The sequence below is a fragment of the Phodopus roborovskii genome, unplaced genomic scaffold, assembly GCF_943737965.1.
Source record: "Phodopus roborovskii unplaced genomic scaffold, PHOROB, whole genome shotgun sequence".
NCBI lineage: Eukaryota > Metazoa > Chordata > Mammalia > Rodentia > Cricetidae > Phodopus > Phodopus roborovskii.
This window is the reverse complement of record NW_026126407.1, coordinates 8,615,808-8,628,972: the sequence shown is the minus strand read 5'-3', so window position 1 is coordinate 8,628,972 and position 13,165 is coordinate 8,615,808. Positions and strand designations below refer to the sequence as shown.

At 43.4% G+C, this 13,165-nt stretch overlaps 1 protein-coding gene across 1 annotated transcript in view; it reads left to right on the top strand.

Annotated features, from left to right (window-relative positions):
- Nucleotides 1-4,358, top strand: part of Trpv3 (transient receptor potential cation channel subfamily V member 3) — a 33,483-nt gene extending 29,125 nt beyond the window's left edge. Inside the window, exons 15-19 of the mRNA XM_051180049.1 lie at nt 919-985; nt 2,206-2,480; nt 3,391-3,503; nt 3,663-3,742; nt 4,037-4,358. Of these exons, the coding sequence (XP_051036006.1) occupies nt 919-985; nt 2,206-2,480; nt 3,391-3,503; nt 3,663-3,742; nt 4,037-4,134 (633 nt within the window). The 3' untranslated portion in view covers nt 4,135-4,358. The remainder of the gene's footprint in view (nt 1-918; nt 986-2,205; nt 2,481-3,390; nt 3,504-3,662; nt 3,743-4,036) is intronic.
- Nucleotides 4,359-13,165: the final 8,807 nt, after the last annotated feature.

Genomic DNA, 13,165 nt, shown 5'->3' with positions numbered 1-13,165 from the left:
AGTTGGGAAGAGATGCACAGTTGCACACCGTTACATCAAATTTCCACTATCTGGTTACAATAGCTATACATAATCCTTCAGACCACAGATAATTGTACAGTGTAGTGAAATAACCAGATAACTCTCAATTTTCAATGTTTATTATCTTAAAAATGTAGCTTAGTCATAAATTTATGTGACTAAAATTTTACTTTGAGACAGATTCTTAATCTAGAGTTCAGGTTGGTTAGAAGCTCATAGGCTTCATGTCTCGGCCTTCAGCATGTTTGGGTTATAGGCATGCTCCACTGTGTTTGACATACGATTGAGCATTTTTACAATAATTTTGTTTCTTATTTTTTTTATTGAGCTACCATTGAAAATTTGTGTTCATTTATAGTGTAGAAGTGATTACCAATATTTAACTTAGTTAACACAGCCATCAGGTCACAGAGCTACCACTTACATATGTAGACCTATGCTTTGGGCACACTTCAACCACACAATTTGGTATTTTTCATGAGAGTTCCAGAACTTATTTATCTTACAATTGAATGCCTGGATCAGTTCTGGACAACAACACTATGGTCACAACACTTGTGCAAATTCAACAATCAGTTCTTAAAAGTTGGTACGGGTGGCTCTGGCATGCCACTGCCCCCAGGGAGGTGCAGATGTGAGACTCCATAGAGAGAGGCACAGAGTGACTCAGAGAGACTGTGTCCTGGGAGGTGAGGTTGAGGGAAGAGAGGCCTTGGGAACAAAGCAGGAAAGAAGGCTCCCTGGTAAAGGAGAGCCCCCAGAGGAGTGTGCTAGCATCAAGGGAATGAAGAGGGGAAGGAGAATGGGCAGAGTGAAGGCAGGGTTAAGGTGGGCAGCAGGGAGGTGGGTGCACAGTGACTTTGTGTTCACATTTGAACCGTGTCCATTTCTTTGTAGGTCATTTTGCACGATGTTCTGAAGTTCTTGTTTGTGTACATCCTATTCTTACTTGGATTTGGAGTAGGTAATTGCTTCATAACTATCAGTAACTGCCATGTTTATAAAGCACTTTATCTGGATATCAGAATGACAGAACACACAGCAGCTGCAGCAGGCAGTGATGATACAGTATTTGCCTCACTGGTGTTTGCCAAGTAGAATCTTTTTTCCTTTTCTCATCAACTTGACCAAGTTGGTGTTGTCACCCTTGACCCCAAGGATTAACTCGTGGCTGTTGCTCTTCCCATCTCTCCAGTGATTGATCTCCCCAGACTTTCACACCCACTACAAGCTGAGATAGGCTCTCTAGATGTTCTCACCCACTCTACAGATGGGGAAATGAGAGCTCATAGAAACTTGATAGGTAGTCTTAAAAAACTAGAAGCTAACTAGCACACTGAGGTGACTTCCTCTGGCCCTCCACATCTTGTGACTCTCACAGTTTGCTTCAGATGTCTCTGTGACAGCTTAGAGTTTGTGCTGGACCAGAGATGTAGAGGCCATTTTTAAGACCCAGTGAGAACAGCATAACCACATTTTATTTCTAGCCATTGCATAGAGAGATGGCATGTTTAGCATGGTTTTCTCCATGTCAATATTGTGATTTTTTTTGTTTTTGGTTTTGCTTCCTTCAGTGACTGTTGACTCAAATTAGGCAGCTGCTCTCATCTGTCTGATCCCTTTTCTGGGACAAAGTTGCTTATTTATTTGACCCTTCACCCGATCATGTATAATTCCATGCATTCACTCACACATGAGCCCACCCATTACTCACCCAGCCACAAACCACTGTTGTGGTATGTTGGACAGATGGACAGAAGAGAAAAGCAGGCCCAATCTTGTTCACAGGGAACTCAAAATACAACATCACCAGGGGATTCAGGCCCTCATAGTCTTGGGGAATATCCTTCAGGCTACATACAGCCAGAACCTTAGTCTGTATGGAGCCAGGGTTACACACAGGGCAAATGGTAACCCTGATAGGCTGTGGATGAGTGAGGGCCAAGCTAGGGGTGGAGGGGGGGGGGAGAAGAGGGTGTGCTTCACTGGGCAAGAAGGGTTTTCTCCAGGCCAGGCAGGAAACCTAGCCTCATCAGGTTTCTGAGGAACCTGAGACTGGAGACAAGAGGAGAGGTGGGAACTGAGAGGCCTGAAGGAGGGAGGTAGCAGTGTATGGATGCGGACACATGAGTTCTCTGAGCAGCCAGCCAGCAGAGAGTCCAAGATCACCTATTGTCCCGCCAGCGCTGGCCTCGCTGATTGAGAAGTGCTCCAAGGACAAAAAGGACTGCAGCTCCTATGGCAGCTTCAGCGACGCGGTGCTGGAGCTCTTCAAGCTCACCATAGGCCTGGGCGACCTGAACATCCAGCAGAACTCCACCTACCCCATCCTCTTTCTCTTCCTACTCATCACCTACGTCATCCTCACCTTCGTCCTCCTCCTCAACATGCTTATCGCTCTGATGGGGGAGACGGTGGAAAATGTCTCCAAAGAGAGTGAGCGTATCTGGCGTTTGCAGGTGAGCTGCACAGAGGCCTCTCTTGGGGCTTTGTTCAGCACTTCATCTTGAGGTCATCAGCACCAGTGGGTCTGGGGCGCATCCTGAGAATCTGCCTAAGCCTTAATGTAGGTTCTTTGAGAACAGGGTTTCAAACAACAGCACATACAGGAAAATTCAGGCTTTTAGGGACATTTTATTCATTGTCACCCATGGCATGTGAACATTGAAAGGGGATCTCAGGTTGAAGTAGGAGAAGTGAGATTCTAGAGCAACAGAAGTGACATTCTTTCTCTGTTTTATCCTGAACTTATCATTTCTCACTCTTGAGAACAACTCACAGTGTGAGTCCTGTGGTGAGGACCAGATTTGTGATCTGATTAGAAATGGTGCTGCTTAGGAAGTGGTTGTTGGAAGTAGGATGGAGGAGGGAAGCATCCCTTCAGATATCTGCAGAGCTTCCTGCAAGGTAGGGACACACAGGGCTACAGGGAGAGATGCTTTGGTTTGACACAGGGGTTTTCCAGTTACCAGAACCTTCTTAACTGGATTGTGCATAATGTTCTAGGAAGACTGGACACATGGACAGGAAAGCTTCCATGGAGCCCAAGCCCTGGAGAGAGTGTGGGAAAGTTTGACTTCTGAACTTTCCTCTATCAGCAGTTGTAGGACCCCAGCATTTCAGTTAGAAGGCTGATGTCCAGATATACTATTTATGTCAAGCTTAAAGGAATTTAATCATTTGTCTCCAAGTTTCTACTTTCTAATGTTTGAATTCTGTAGATCACCTCAGCCATCTAGTACTGTGCATTAAGCACAAGTGAAGCTGGAGTGAGCTATTAGATGGGGTACCTGTGGGTGTACCCTACTCTGAAGCAGGGCTCTCAGAGCTGGCTTGGAGAAACCAGTTTAGGCTTCTTTATCTCCCCAGAGAGCCAGGACCATCTTGGAGTTCGAGAAGATGTTACCGGAATGGCTGAGAAGCAGATTCCGCATGGGAGAGCTGTGCAAAGTAGCGGATGAGGACTTCCGGCTGTGTCTGCGGTAACAAAGAGGGAAGGGCTGTGGGGCAGTAGTCTTGGGTAGGATTAGCATCCCCATGTCTGTGACAGTCAGAAGCTGTGTAGAAACTGGGACATCCCAAATGTGTTTGTTTACTGAGATGCGATCAAGAAGTAGTGATTGCGATGGCCACACTTGCAGGATCAACGAGGTGAAGTGGACTGAATGGAAAACACACGTGTCTTTCCTTAATGAAGATCCAGGGCCCATAAGACGGACAGGTACTATTGCTGTGAGGTGGTGTGGGATCCTCTTTTGCGGACCATGTGACTTCATGTGAATTAAGATCAAGAGCTCTGTTTTCCCACCCATGAAACTGGAGGTCCTCCCCAGCTCAGACTCTCTATAGCACTATTTAGAACATCTTTTAAAAATTGAGTGGTTGGGGGTTGGGGTGTAGCTCAGGCCTTGGGTTCAATCCTCAGCATGACCAGGAAAAAGGATTGCACTAACCACAGGAACAGGGCAGAGTATATACTTCTAATCCCTGTCTCTCTCTTTCTCTGCCCCCCCAGCAGATGTAAACAAAATCCAAGATTCTTCCAGAAGCAATAGCAAAACCACCCTCTATGCATTTGATGAACTAGATGAATTTCCAGAGACATCGGTGTAGAAGCATGGCTTAGAGCTGATGTGACATGTGACATTGCAGGCCGAGTCCTGGTGCTGAGGTGCTGTGCAGAGTGCAGAATTACAAGCAAAATGCTCCTCACGTCTACTGGTGGCTGCTGAGGGGCAGCTGTCAGGTTTGAAAGGAAAGCACATTAGATTTTGTGACTTGAGGGAGGTCAGTGCAAACTCATGGCTAGCAGTTCAGAGTCTGGAAGTCTCCTGAAGTCCAGGATTAGGCACCTACAGTTTGGCTCTGCTCCAAGACACTTGTGCTGGGGAAGGGAAGGACTTGGGTCTGAGGAGTGTGGAGAGCAGCCTTCCCTCCTGCTAGGGTCCTGTTGTTGGGACCTGCTCCAGCCCACAGGCTCCTCAGTTCCCCAACTATGACTACAGTTCCTGAATTTGTGGGAGACTTGTGAATCCTCTCTCAGAATGTGCAGAGGACCCAAGCTAAGCCAGGTCTGCTTGGGGAGGAAGGGAGTGAGCTATGGAAATGCCTTTCCCAGTCTCCATCAAACAGGAAACTGGACTCCATCCTTGGAATGAAATCCAAGGCTAAAACTGTCTCCAACTGAGAGATGCTTTTAATAGTGAATTGACACAAGGTTTTTATTTTTAGTTCAGAAAAGCCATTTCAGTTTTGAATGACAATTACTTCAGATGAAGTAAGCAACTTTAAAAGCTGAGAACTATATTTTGGGCTTTTGGACTGCATGTAAGTATTATATACTAGGTCCCAGGGTAGCCAGAGTCAGGACAATAAGCTGTTCCTCACATACATGAAGCCGGAGGGAGACTGGCTGTGATCCGGAGGAAGGGTTTGGCAACCATCTTCTTCCAGTCTCACCCAGTGCTGGCCTCACTTTATCTGAGACAGAAATAGCAGCTGATCTATTTACAGGGTCTTAAAACTCAGAGGTGACTAGCATATACAATGTTTCCCATCGGGGGAATTCAGCAAGATACCTGAAATGCACTGCTAGCATATGTTTTTGTTAACTGTGAATTTTGAAACTGTAGCAGAAGGCTTCTGAGAAAAGAAGGTCTGCCAGACTTGGGGCTTATTGTCATATCCTCATCCTCGGATTTTTCTTCTTGAAATTTCAGAGTCAGTTTGGAGACCGAAAAATTTTCCCACTGACTAGAAATGCAATAACCACCTCCTCACACTCTTCTGTTATTTAGTAAAAGTATTCATGTGGAAAGATCTGAGATGGAATTATAGATTATTGTGAAGATTTTTTGAAAAATGCTAAACGGATCAGAAATAAGGTATCTTTAGACAACTTGGCATTTGGTGAGCTAATCTGACTGGAGACCAAGTAATGCAGTCCACTCTGGCAGTTTTCTTCATTCTGGAAGGTTCTGTGTACCAGCATAGCTGGGCAGGGAAAAGTTGGCCAGTCAACCCTGCATGGTTAGGTGGGAGAGAGACGGTGGATTGTATAGTACCGGAGGCTGCCCAGTCTGCAGCAGCCATTGCCTGCTCAACTTTCCAGGGTCTTTTGTGCTCAAAGGTCACACTCAAGTAGGGAAAGATGACAAAGCACACTTGTGTCTCTGGAGAAGAGAATATTTGAGGGGAAGTCATGGGCAGAAGGAACAGATGTGTTCCCAGTGGGCAGCAATATCGAGATAACTAGATTAAGATTGTGGTTCAGTTCAGTAAACAGCTGCTTCAGCTTTTGGAGGTGTTCAAGACATGGGCTGAGAACTTATGGGGGAAGATGTTGAAGAAAGCAATGAGGTGAATTTAAGGTTCTCCACAAACCAGTGTTATATAGCTGGAGTCCCCCTGAGTTATTGTGAACAGATGTCCTTGTTTGAAGGGCAACCATTGGCTCTAGGGTTCCAACTTTGCTTTGACTTGTAAGTTGGTAGATAAAACCACTTAGCTCTGCATTTCCCACTTGGATGGAAGGTGGGGTAAGTTGGGCTGATAGAAACAACTAGCTGGATCTTTGTCTTCTTATATATTGTGGAAAATTGCTTTCTGAGGATCTGGATGGAATTTGTTGGCAAACCATTTCTGAACTGGATATTCATCTAAGTGTGGGATTCAGCTCGGAGAGTCAGGCTAAGAAGGTTCACCAAACCAAGGAAGGAAAGCTCAACAAAAGGCATCCTGCTCAAAGGACCATCTCCTTCATTATACACCTGGACACTCAGGCTCTGGAATGGACATGGACTTGTTCAAAGTCATGTAAGAGCAGGTGAGGATAGGATGTTCTGGTATCTAGGCCACAGGTATCCTTCTGCACAGTTTTTATCATGGGGTCTTTTGTAGTTGGCACTGAATCAGGGGCTAATTTTTTTTCTTCCTCATGTGACTTAGAAGTTAGCATTGTCCTTACAACCGCAATGACAAGTCTAAATAAAAGTCAAATGTGCCTAAAGCCACACAATAACAAAACAACAACAACAACAACAACAACACACACCACTGACTCCATGGGCCTATCAGGACATCTTAAAACTCCATGATTTACATTTCAGTAATGCAGGGGGAAGAGGTTTTCCAGGGAGGGGACTGAGCATGCTCAGACAGTAGCTGCAAACCCTGTTTGAGTTAAACATTTCCCCAGGAAGAGTTCTGTATTCTAGACATTGTGTTGTGTGTCTGGAATAACACAGGTGCTTACCTTCCTTCCCAGAGTTGGGGGAGGGAGTAAAAAGTTGTACTGTGAAGTCATTGAGCTCTTAGGCACCTGCCCAAGAGAGTATAGTATTATTGAGGTTCCTTTCCTTCCTCAGGACCTGGTGACTGTCTCCTTTGGCTCTGGCTGAGGCTCAGGGAGACAGGCCCTCACCAGAGTCTGTAAGCCATACTTGACTTCTATATTGATCTTATTTTATACTTACTGTGATCTTAGTTCCAGATACAGAATTATCATCTTGTTCTCACTGAAAGTGCTTGATTCTTGTAAAACTTAATTTATAGACTTGTTCTCAGTGTTCCATGTGTGAAACTACATGTTCATGAAATCATAAAGTAGAAGACTACTTTGGTCTCATTGAGGAAATAGTTTTATTTCCAATAAATATTTATTTTGTCATGCTATGGCCATGTTTTTTGTCTTTGCCTTATGTGTGTGAATATTAAGACCAACTGGAAATCCTAGAGTGTTTCTTAACAGAAGTGAGTAAAAGTAAGGCTGGTGTTTGGATCTAAAACATTGCTACTGCACCCTGTCCAGTGGCAGAGCCAGCATGCTGCTTTACACGTCACTTTAACGCAGTGCTTACAACTCAAAGTGCATACACATCTGGCATCTTATTTGAGGTATTTGACAACTTCTTTTTTTCATTAAAAAAAAAATTTACCCTGGGTCTAGAGAGATGACTCAGTGGTTAAGAACGCTGTCTGATCTTCCAGAGGACCTGAGTTCAATCCCCAACATCCACATTGCAGCTCACAACTGTCTGTAACTCTAGTTCCAAGAGATTTGACACAGTCACACAGACATACATGCAGGTAAAGCTCCAATGCACATAAACAAAAAATAAATCATTAAAAATTAAAGAAAAGATTTTTCATATTTAAATTTATGTGTCTGTGTATACACATGTGCCTGCATGTGCTCATGGAGGCCAGAAGAGGGCACTAGATCTGGACTGGAGTGACAGGTGGTTGTTGGCTGTGTTGGGGGTCCATCTATGCTCATTTGCAAGATCAGCAAGTTCTCTTAACTGCTGAGTCAATCTCTCCAGCCCGTTTCAGTAACTTCTGAAGTAGTTACAAGAAGTCACAGCCAGATGATGTTAACAGTTCAGGCCTTCCAACCTCAACTCTATCCATCATGTTTTGCTGGTTCTCTACCTATCTTGCATATGTGTAAACCCATGGCTTCTCCTTGAGATAAGAAGGCATAACTCCCTGCTATCTAACAACCAGGATTTCCATGATGAGGCAATGAGAGTTGCCATCAGCCTAACCCTTATATGTGGGCATTTTCCATTCTTGTGGGTTACCTCATAGGATGGGAGTTTTTGATTTGAATCCTAAACTATAGATATTTATCATAATGGATTATAGAAATTACAATTGATTTATTATCAGGTAGAATACTACATTTGATGATTTTATTTACTTAGTTTACTGAATAACTAAATTCAGAATTATTTCTTTACTTTTCTCTCTGGTTGAAAGGCAAAGAAGTGGGAATTGCACACAATCATACCCTGGATTAAATAGATTTTGTCCATAATCTAGGAATGGTCTATTAATGGTGATATCCTGGGTGGGCTGATAGAAAAGGGGTGAAATACCTGTTGTAAGACATATTTCTATGGCTGGAGTGCCTAGGTCATTAGGCACCAACATTTTCATGGCTGTTGGTACTGTGAAAAATTACCTGCTTAAAGGGTCACCACTGTCTTTTTGGTCAGCTACATTACAAAGCACTTCCATTTAGGTTGGTTACCTTAACAACATAATTTTCTAAGTTGGTGGATAGAGATCACAGTATAGTGAATGGGGAAATCAAGACCCGGAGGCAGGTGGAACAGTATGCAAAAGTTGTAATGCTTTTTTTGTGGCCCAAAGATCCAGGTTCTCTGAAATTTGGTCAGATTGGTATCAAGAAATGCTGCCTTTGTCACCTCTCTGGCCAGGACAGCAAAGTTCTGCAGACAGGAAGGGATCCAGCCTGTTTCTATAAGCATGAACCTCACTTATTGAGTGTGAGGACTTAGTTCCAATTCAACTAAAATTGGGCACTCATTATGTGCACTAATAGAGAATACAAGTATGAATAATAAAAAGGTGGTAGAAAGGGGGAGGATATGAGTAATTGTTGTATACTATGTGTCATATATTTTTGCATCCTCTGTCTTCAGTCACCTTTGCCACACTCCTGTTGGCTTCTCCATTTCCTTCATCAGTTGTCTGGTTCTATTTTCCAGTAGGTATGTCAAAATTATCACTAGTGACTCCGTCACCCCATGTCTGTAGTTGGTCTAGTGTCCTAGCTGGCAGTGAAAATGGAAACCATTGTATGGGGACACCTTCAGCTTTTGATCACCAAACCTGTGATTTCACTTGTATCCACACTCATGCAGCACCATTTCCTTGTGAGTTCTTACACCATTTCTCATGGCAAAAGTTATTTTTTCCACTTAATAGACTCATTTCCTAAAATAGGATGCTTGCATTGAACTAAATTAGCCTATAAATAGCTACTGTTGCTCTAGCACCTCCCTCCCCTGCATTTGTAATATAGTAATCTCCTATAAACTCCAGGTTTTGATTTACTTGGTTTTTCTAATCAAATCTCTATTTTTTGGGCCAAATTCAGGAAATATCACTTGCCCCCCTGTTTTTCTTTAGTTTGATAAGATGTAACATATTGGTCACTAACATATTGGTCACTGTCATTTACTTTGTGAATATCTGAATGGAGCATGTTCTCATTGTGTCCTGTGAAACCTACTCAGTGTATGTGGCAGCGTGGTTAGAACCTTCTACAGGAGTTCCTTTCTGTGCTAAACATTGTAAAATCCCCACCCCCAGGAGTACTAAGAACTAGAGGAGGGCTGAGCACTGTGACATCCTGGATAGGAGTTCATTCATCACTGACTTGACACCTATTGAAGAACCACCACCTGCCAAAAACTTCATCAGCTTCACACGGCTGTGTTAGGGTGGAAGATATAAAAGGCATCTCTACAGGTTAAGTGACAAGTCTGAAGACAATGTAGGAGGGAATGTAGAGATGCCAAAAAGCTTTAAGAGTTCCCTAAGAAGCCATTTTCCTTGAGGCTTTTTGTGGGGGATGTGCACAAGGCCTTTCAGACATGCTTTGGCCCAGTCACCCTGGAATGATTCTGACTTGCATCTCCCAGCACCAAGGCTTTTGATCTTTGTAGTCTTTAGAGTTCCTCTCACTGCCTCTTTTCACTTGCTCCTTCTCCTGACACAGTGGCTATTATCCAGGAGACTCAACTACTAATTCTTCCAGTCTTTCACACTGACTATATCAGTTCTTACTTGCCTGGCAAAAGTTGCCATGCTCCTGTTGTGTGTTAAGCACTGTGTTATGTGCTGTGGATACTGCAAAGAACAAGATAAATTATCCCAACTCTCTGGGAGTGCCCCAGTTTAAGCAAAGACAGAGACATTGTCTCCTGCTCCAATTTTATTCATTTCTGTTTTGGAGTTTTGTGAAGTGCCTATCCGGTAGTTTCAATGTACTTCTAAGACACAATGGTCTTACCTAAACCAAGTCACATTAGAAACAAGCATCCCCAGACCTGGGAAGAGTTGGCATGTATGCTGGCTAGTTATTATGTCAACCTGACACAGGACAGTCTTTCGGGTGGAGGGAATCTTGACTGAGAAAATGCCCCCATCATATTGGTCTGTAGGCAAACCCACAGGATAGTTTTTTTTGATTAATTATCAATATAGGAGGTCCCAGTTCACTGTAGTCAGTGCCAATCTTCTCAGATAATGTAAGAAAGCAGATCAAGCAAGCCATGAGCAAGCCAGTAAGCAGGGATTCTCCTTGGCAGCTGTTTCAGTCTCTGACTTCAGGTTCCTACCCTGACTTTCTTTGATCATGGACTGTGATATGGAAGTATAAGGTAAAATGAAACAATTTTCCCCCTTAAGTGTAGTGTTTTATCACAGTAATAGAAAACCTACTTAAGGAAGGGGGCTAGGCTTCCAATGGAAGGAACATCATGGAAAAGCCCAGGGCAGCAGGGAATGTGTATCTGAGAATCTGGCCTGTGTCCCAGTTGCTTGGAGTAACATGAAGCTGGGAGGGAGGGTGGCAGAAGCCAGAGCACCCAGGTCTTGTCTGGCCATGATGAGGCCTTGAGATTTTGCACCCAGGCTCAGGAAAAGCCACAACAAGGTCACACAGGGTATTGAGTGTGAACATTTCTGTTTTCTATGGGGTTGTGTTCTTATAAGGAAGGGACTTTCCCATCTTTCTGCCATCCTTAGTAGGCCTGAAGTGCAGAACAGAATGAGTTTCACCTTGGAGTAACGCAGGTGACATAAGAAGTTTCCCGGAAAGAACATGAAAAGCGAGAGCATTGGTGGGATGTAAATGTGTCTGGGTAGGGAAATGTGTGCTTGATGCACATGTTTATTCTACCAGCCTTTCTTGGCATATTCTGCATTGTAGATGCTGATAAAGACAATGCTAATGTTGTCAAGGAGGGATGGTAGAGGAGCGCAAAGGGGCAACTGAGTGAGAGAGAGGGAGACTCAGAAGGCTTTGCACACATAGCGAGAACCGAGTTGCATTTTGAATCATAGGCCAGGGCAGTATCAATCTGGGGAGGGGGAAATAGAAGGAAGATGAAAAATTCTAGAGGAAGAATCAGCTTGGGTGAAGGCATATAAGAACAAAACAACACAAAGGACACTGGGACAGGAAAGCAGAGATGGGTCTGGAGGTTGTGGGGTGGGAGAGGCAGACCATGTAGAGCCTTTCATGTTATCTTGAATAACTGATGAAATGCATCTTGGGCACTAAGCACTGAGCTAAGTGCTTGCATTCAATAGCTGCTTAATCCTAACAGTGATACCATTATTATGTTGGCATTATAATTATCACTTCCATTTTTATAGATGAGGGGACTGGATATGTAGATTGTTACAGACTCAATCAAAATAAAATATAGCAGAAAGTGGGTAAAACCACACACGTAAAGATTAAATGTATATGTATACATTAAAATGTATAGATAACATATATGGATTAAAATGATATTACGTGGGGCTGGAGAGATGGCTCAGTGGTTAAGACTACTGGATTTTCTTTTTGAGGACTGGGTTCCGTCCCCAGCACCTACATGATGGCTCACAACTGCCTGTAACTCCACTTCTAGGAGATCTGACATACTCTTTGGGTCTCAGAGGGCATCAGGCACACATGTGGTACACAGACATACATTCAGGCAAACACCTATACACATAAAAAATGTATAGGCTTGTATGATGGTGAAAGTGCTTATAGAAATGAGTGACAACCTGAGATTGATCCCTGGGATCCACACAGTGGAAGGAGAGAACCCACTTCTGAACATTGTCCTCTGACATACATATATATATATATATATCACATTTAATTAGATAGCATGTACTCAGTGTATCATGGCCATAGACAAGATCACATATAATTAGGAATTCTGAAGACTGTAAGGATTGAGTCAAGAAAAATTAGACTATAGAAACAATCTGTACACTGAAACCATGGCAATCTAAATTGTACATTCTAACTTTTGTAATTAAGTTTTGGGTGGAAGAATATAGTCTTCTAGTTGTCGTTTATAGCTGTAAAAGAACTGGCTCAGAGAAAGTGAACACTAAACGCTTGTAGAAGCTGATTGACATGTCACATTTTAACTATGACATTCAGCAGGAAGAATAGATTTCAATGATTAGTTTTAGCAGGGTACAAAATAGATGTTTGAATACATTGAATACAGGGTGAAATGGTTTAATGAAGTTTTCTCTGGATGAATAGTATGTGTGTATGCATGCATGCGTGTGTGCTTGAGTGTGTGTGTTCATTTTTGTATGTACATTTGTGGAGGCCAGAGGTCCATGCTAAGTATCTTCCTCAGTTACTCCCCACTTTATTTTTTGAGACTGTGCTTCTCTGATATTTGAGCTCATTGATTTGGCTGGCAAGCCCCAGGGACCTGTTTATCTCTACCTCTGCCTGAACTGGAATTTTAGCAGCACTCCACTGTGCCTGGCTTCTTAGCTGGGTGCTAGGGATTGAACTCAGGTTTTCATATTTGTATGTTAGCACTTTACCAACTAACCCATCTCTCTAGCATCATTGTGGGTTCCTTGGGGTCCAAATCACGGGATAAAATGTTCCTTACATGATTGCTGTGGCTTCAGAGAAGGAGGGAGAGTCATGCAGGGAGGGAGGTGAGGGCCCTGTAGGGAGGGGACAGAGATGCTGCAAGAAGGGAGGGAGGGAGGGAGGGAAGGAGGGAGGGAGGGAGAGAGGAAGGTAGGAAGGGTTCAGCAGGGGTCTTTTAAGGAAGCTCATGACAGGGAA